The sequence below is a fragment of the Haemaphysalis longicornis genome, unplaced genomic scaffold (genome assembly GCF_048455015.1).
Source record: "Haemaphysalis longicornis isolate Haplotype H1 unplaced genomic scaffold, Haemaphysalis longicornis Haplotype H1 scaffold_2, whole genome shotgun sequence".
Taxonomy (NCBI): Eukaryota; Metazoa; Arthropoda; class Arachnida; order Ixodida; family Ixodidae; genus Haemaphysalis; species Haemaphysalis longicornis.
In genome coordinates, this window is record NW_027526295.1 from 253324600 (window position 1) to 253331687 (window position 7088).

The 7088-nt window shown below is 51.7% G+C and overlaps 1 protein-coding gene across 1 annotated transcript; it reads left to right on the forward strand.

Annotated features, from left to right (window-relative positions):
* Positions 1-586: 586 nt before the first annotated feature.
* Positions 587-2302, forward strand: LOC144170403 (acetylgalactosaminyl-O-glycosyl-glycoprotein beta-1,3-N-acetylglucosaminyltransferase-like). The gene has a single exon (XM_077700186.1). It carries the CDS (start codon positions 674-676, stop codon positions 1856-1858), a length of 1185 nt encoding a protein of 394 aa, XP_077556312.1. The 5' UTR covers positions 587-673; the 3' UTR covers positions 1859-2302.
* The last annotated feature ends 4786 nt before the right edge of the window (positions 2303-7088 follow it).

A 7088-nucleotide genomic window follows, 5' to 3' on the forward strand; every position in this document is an offset into this window, starting at 1 on the left:
GCTTTGCTTTCCAACCACCTTCACAGGGAGGACTGGCGGGCATTTTTTTCTTTAGTACCTAAACTGTTAAGGCGATTATTTATCCTGCATCCCTAGATAGGTCGCTGCTGCCTGCATAATCGTTCTAGATATATGCACGGGTAGCAAATCAATACCAATAAATGACCGAAGTGAACTGTCTCGGTATGAGGCGATGCCAACGCGCGGATGATAAAGCGAGAAACCGCTCGGGTCACGCACGTTGAATCATAACACTAGCCTTTCGCTTCCCTTTTTTGTAATTCTCGCTGCGTAATGTCCAACATCCTGGAAAAGATGCACAGGAAGAAAAAGAGAGTCGAAGAGGGGCAGCGGACCACAGCTGAGCGCTGCGCTCACGACAGGCTCTTGACATCAGTGTGGCGATGAGGGTGCAGTGCAAGCACATTGCGGAATGTGGAAGTTGGCACTCATATATTCCTTCACCAAAAATAGGGACAAGGGCGTTGTGTTCATGCTTTGTTCGATGTGTCTCGCACTCGCCTTGGTATGCATTGCAAACTAAAGTTGCTTCACCCGGCTTCCGTTTCAGGCGGTCGGAGGGCAAGGCGAGCAGGTCAGGAGGCAACCCATCCGGTGGCGCCTGTTCCGGACGTGCCGGCGCTCTTTGCCCGGCATCTTCCTAACGTTTACAATGCTCACGGCAGCGGCGTGGCTCCTTGGGAGCGTGCTCTGGGTAGACCTCCCGCACTCGCACCCGTACGCTGCAAACGTACGCAACGCGCAGCCCTCCGCAGCGGCCGTAGTCAACGACCCCAACAAGAGCTCGTCCAAGAGGAAGCAATCAGGGGCCGCCCACGAGCGACCTGCTCCGGTCGCCGCTTCGGCGCGCGCTCTTAAAGCCCGGGCGAAGACAGGCGCTGCGATAGCGGAAGTTGCGCCACCACATAACGGAAGCGCAGCGAGCAACGGGCGGGTGGACCCGCAGAGGTTGCTGCGGAAGTTTCCCTTCCCGCTGGACCCGCCGGACACGCTCGACCCGAACGCTGACGGCCGCACGGTGAGGCACTTGTGCGGCGCTGGCAATGTCGAGCACGTAATCTTCGTGCACACGGACCCGACGCACCGTCGCGAGCGCAACCTATTCCGAGCCACGGTGGGACACCCCCGAGTAGCGTCCCTCTTGAAGTGGTCCGTGCTTTTTTTAGTTGGTCTGCGGCCCGGCTTCAACGTGACCGACGAGGCGGCGAAATTCGGCGACGTGGTGCAGCTGCCTTTCTTCGACCACTACCGCAACCTGTCGCTCAAGTTCCTCAATGGCATGCGCTGGGTCATGCTCAACTGCCCCGCGGCGCGGAGTGTGGTGAAGGTGGACGACGACGTCTTCCTCCACCCGGAGGTGCTGAGCGCCTACCTGCGCACCCAGCTCAGGCCCGGCGACCGCCGCCTGCATTGCGCCGCGTACCGGGGCAACGCCGTGATCCGCAATCCGCACAGCCGCCACTACCTGAGCGTGCACGACTACCCCGCCAAGCACTTCCCCACGCACTGCCGCGGCTTGCTCGTGATCATACCAGCACCCGTGATGTGGGACCTGTACGTGGCCGCGTTCCGCCTGCCCGTCCACGCCATCGACGACGCGTACGTCACGGGGGACCTGGCCAAGGCAGCTTCACTCGGCCACCGCGACATCACCCGCATGCTGTGGGCAGAAGACGACAAGCTTCTGGAAGTGCTCCGTGGCGAATACATGTGCGCATTTTTCACGGGAAGGAGCAAGCTGGCCGTTCGCGCTAACCTCTGGAAGACGCTAAGCCACATCAAAAAGCGTCGGGACTTGGACGAGGCTATGCAGAGCACGCTAGTGAACTTCAGGTAGTGCCACTACGAAAAGCTTACGAGTGCTGGCACCGAACGGTCCGTATAGCATGGCTCAGTTGCACAAAGGGGTTTGAAACGTGTCGAATGGAAGGCGAGGAGCGTACACGGCACCGACTATCGACGGGAGTTATTTCGAGTGACAGATATACCCCAGTTGCGATAATATAGCGAGACAATCGGGCCACTTTTATATTAAAGTCTATGGTGCAGATTAAACATCCACTTTTCGTGTATTGTGCTGATATGTCATGTTCAAAAGTCAGACATTTGAATTTCATTGTGTTTATGTAATCCAGGTGACCTGTGCCCGTATTTACTCGCTTCCACTTCAGTAAGCAGCTGGAGATGGTTCGTGTTTATTTGTGCACGCGATGGCAGGTTTGTGCATTCTCCAGGTACGGTTGCTTGACGTATTTTGGACAGCTGTACGCCGAGTGCAGCGTCATCTTGCTTAATCGAATGCTCTGTTTGTTCTAAGTTTGACAAACAAACAAATGCTTTGTTTACGCTTAGAAATGTTTATAAATGCTTAGAAATGCTTAGAACAAACAAGCGCTTTGTTTGTTCTAAGTTTGAACATTTGTTAGAAAAACTACATTTGCGACAACGGAACTCAGCTTTCATCTGCGCGGATGCCGATTCTTATGTCATACCTGCGAGAGCAGTCAGCTGCGCAGGCTTGTGTCATTCTTTAACCTGGAGATCCGCGGTAGAAGAATGTTCATGCAGCTGCATTACTAGCTTCAAAAAGTTGTCATATAGAGAATAAATCGAAATGAAATTAAAAAGCTTTTGTTGTGAGCGCAACTGCATGAATCTGAACCTGCGACTAAAATTCTGCGAACTATACCGTTATGAATATTTAGCTGTAAAGTTTTTATCACGAACGTTTTTTATGCCGGGATCCACCAAGATCTGACTGACGTTATATCCGTCACGGAAATGACATCGCCAGAAAAGCGCGGCTGCGCCAGGATTTGAGCCGGGTGCTCTGCCACCGCAACGGGAAATGTCAGGCGCTTTACCGACTCCGCAACGAGCCGAATCGCAGACAGCCTTATGAACGCGTCATATAGCTTTCCTATAACCCCCTCTTATTCGATGTTGCAAGCCGTCTAAGAGAGGTGAAGCGAAGTAGTACATCACGATGCTAATGAGCGCCGACAGATGGCGCCAGCTGAACTCGTCACAACGCAACCGTCTGCCGTATACACTCCACGGAGGAGGGACGCAGTGGTCGCGCATTTGCGAAAGCGACGCGAAAGCCTAGCAAACGTAGCAATTCAACACACTGCAGAAATCCAAACTTTGTTGCACTCGGTCAACACCCTTTTCGCCACACAACTAATATAGTTTTTTTTTTTTAGTTTTAAAGGTTCAAATTGATAACTTACGTGCCAAAGGTAAACTTGGGGCATGGGGCGCACCGTATACGGAAACGATCCGATCATTGCAGACGACCAATTTTTTTTTTTGCTTTTGAACATTTCTTACGAGTAGAGGAGGGCATGAGGGAGTGTCTTCTTCTTTACAGTGCAATTATACATGCATGCATGGCCTTATTCAATGAACGGCTTAACACCTTTTCCATACCCTTTCAAGACCCTAATAAAAACCAAGGGTGTTGAAGTTGATCAACACCCTTTTTTTTTCACACAAAAATGGTGTAGAGCTTGGTAAAGGGTGTTGAGATTCTAAAAAAAGGGTGTAATGGGCTCCCGCGCGCTACTCTGCCGTTATTTCGCCGCGCGTCGCCGCCGCCAAGCATGTTATTGAACATTTCTTACGAGTAGAGGAGGGCATGAGGGAGTGTCTTCTTCTTTACAGTGCAATTATACATGCATGCATGGCCTTATTCAATGAACGGCTTAACACCTTTTCCATACCCTTTCAAGACCCTAATAAAAACCAAGGGTGTTGAAGTTGATCAACACCCTTTTTTTTCACACAAAAATGGTGTGGAGCTTGGTAAACGGCGTTGAGATTCTAAAAAAAGGGTGTAATGGGCTCCCGCGCGCTACTCTGCCGTTATCTCGCCGCGCGTCGCCGCCGCCAAGCATGTTATTGCAAATAGTGTTTGAATCTCCCGCGCAAATGTCACGCGGTTCGGATGAGCCACGAACGGGTGAGGAGCATCTGGCGAGAGTGTGAGGGGAGGCAGTGAGACATACGGAGCCGTGGCGACGCGCTGGGATATGACACCATAGGAGCACGTGCCGCCTTCCTCCTCGAACTTTCGCCAGAACTCCTCCGACGTTTTCTTTCTGCCTCTTGTTCGCTTCCTCGCGAACATCGCCACCACCACCGCCAAAGCACTGTACCGGGCGCGAAAATGCTTCGCACTAAAATATAATTCCGTTGGTCCATGATTATAGCTGAAAACTTGGCGCAGGCATAGTGAAGGCGTTTTCACTTATACGACTGCCGCTTTCGAAATAAATCAATTGCGAGCAGCTCCCGCCCTCTGTACATACGCTATCCTTGTCGTACCTGTTCTAAGTCCTATCTATATATGTTCAAACAATAAGGCTAGATGATGTTAAAAACCAATGGAAGAGTGGAGGTTCATCAGCCACTTAATTTCACTGTCCATACGACGTTACAGGGGTTAGTTTGTGCGACTGGTCGACGCGGACAAAAGCTACCGCCGATAACCATGATTATGCAACGTTGCGATGCTGCCTCTCCATTTGATTGCTCATTTTGAACGCTAGCATGGAACTAACACTGGGGATCTTGAATTATCACCCTTACTCACCGCAGATAGCGTTAATTGTAGTCCGACGGCTGGCCTCGCTGTATGTTTATTTGAGGAAAACGATATTTGCCAGTTTGCTTTTGGGAGTGGCTATGGTGAATATAGGCTTGCTGATAGAGTGTCAGTCCCGTACACGCGTACCGATTATCAGTCCCATGTATAGTCACCCGCGGATATATACCCAAGAAGGAATACGGCGTTCGCGCACAGTAATCACACACCAAGCTCTACTGTGGACTTACATGTCCCAACGAAAGCAGGGCATAGGTTTGCGACGATGAAGTGACACTATGTAAACGTGTAGGACAGGTTTGGGGACCGACGAGAGCTATATATGATTGAGAAATAGCGAACACAAATACACATTTCCCGCCCTATGCATATCTCCCCAAGATCGAATAACCACTTGCATCATGATCATCATAAGCGTGTTTGTGTCCACTGCAGGACGAAAGCCTCTCCCAAAGGTTGCCAGCCACGCCTATCGAGTGCTAGCTGAGTGAGTCCATGTTTTTCCCCAAAATTTCTGAGCTCATCTCTCCGTCGAATTGTCGGCCGACCCCTATTGCGTTTGCGGTCTATTGGCAGCCACTCTGTCGAACGGATGGTTCGCCTGTTGTCCCTCGTTCGCAATAACCACTTTGCCTGTGGTAAAATTAGCGCGTTTACCTCTACCCATTCAAGTTTCTAAGCGCATATACAAAACAGATGGTACAGGTTTAGATGTTTATTTTAACGATTAATTTTCCGTCAAACCATCCACAAGCAGCAGCCGGGCAGCAGCAGTGGTGCATCTGACAGCCCTACAAATGCACGCCAAGGCCAGGGCACCCAAGTGACACGCGCTAGCACCAGGTCGACAGCGAACAGCATGGCCAATGCAGGACTCGTCCTCGCAAAACCGCAGCCACAGCTGATTGCCAGGTTCGAGTACGCGACGCCCGGCACGAGGAACACGCGGTCCTTGTTTGGCCGGTCCTCCAGGCAGGAGTGGGGGATGTGCTTGCCCGAGCAGAGGCCCCACACCTCCGCGGGACACCTGTGCCTCCGCCCCGAAGTCTCCACCGGTGCGCGTCTTGCAGTGCGGCTTCGGTCCGCCCTCGGCGCAGGGCCGGCTGGTTCGGAGGAGACCCGAGGTCTGCTGGGGGGCTATCAGGGGGAACTGAGAGACAATAAAAGTTTTGTCCCTCTCCTTAGTTCCCCCTGTCCCGTCGCGTGCGGCTGCTCTCGATGGCGCTGTACGGGTGGCCACTGGCGGCACCGCTATGGCGTTCGGTGTCATCCGCGGCTTGCGTTTCGAATAGGCATAACCTGAGCTAGTTGGATCATACTTGAATTAATACTGGTCAGCCTAAATTTAACTGGGTACGCAGACAATGACAATGGTCAGTGCTTGTGCTTCGTTTCTTGTCATTGTCTGCGTACCGAGTTAAATTTAGGCTGACCAGTATTAATTCAAATTGCGTTTCGCGCCCAGCGGTTGGCGCGCTGAGTGTCAGGCCCGATAATAAGAATGCCTGACGAGAAAAACGCGATGAAGGTATGCGCACGAAAACGAGTCATGACCGGTCCTTGCAACTCGAACAGCGTATACCGCGAGGATTCAAGGCCGCTTTACCCGGGAGGTTACGTGTCCGTCGTGGTTGTAAACAATAAAAACTGAAGTGGAGTGGACAGACACCTTCTTAGCCAGTCACTCCGCCCTCGCGTTAGAGCAAAGCGGGTGACACAGCCTTGGCCGTTTGTACGGGAGTAAGCCCCGGGAGTTGACCGCCACTGCATTTTACGACTTGCGGGTGCACACGTCCTCAATGCGTCACTTTTCGATGTTAGTATCGGATAAGGCTCGGCATCGTCCCTCCCGTTTGGCGTTCTCACCTCAAGAGTGTAGGTGTAATATGGTTGATGACGAACGGTATGACGGCCACTAATATAACGATACTGATACGATTCCCCAATCACATGATCGTCAGCTTCGCCAAACCATACTTGAGTGCCTAAAAGAATATTTTAAAAAAAGAAACTAGGAACAATCCGGAGTGAAAAGTCACCTCTGGTTTTAATTTTAGCGACCAGTAAGAAACAAAGTGATTGATTGATTGCAGGGTTTAACGCGGCGACGCAACGCAGGCGATGAGGCGGGCCGTAGTGGAGGGCTCCGGATTAATTTTGTCCACCTGGGGATCTCTGTGCCGAAATCTCGTACACACGGGAGTTTTTGCTTTTCGCAACCATCAGAAAATCGGTGGCCGCCACGGCCGGGTATCGAACCCGCGTCCTCGTGCTCAGCAGCCACTGAGCACGAGGACGCCACCATGGCGGGTCAAAAAAAAATTACGCTTCATAGCTGCTGCTGAGCGCTTATTCACTCGGCAGCGTTGGTTGAGTTTCTGTAACGTTGTAAAACGTTAACGAAGATAAAGAAAGAAAGCGATCGCCAATTTGCACGCACTAAATTTATTTGTTTCTC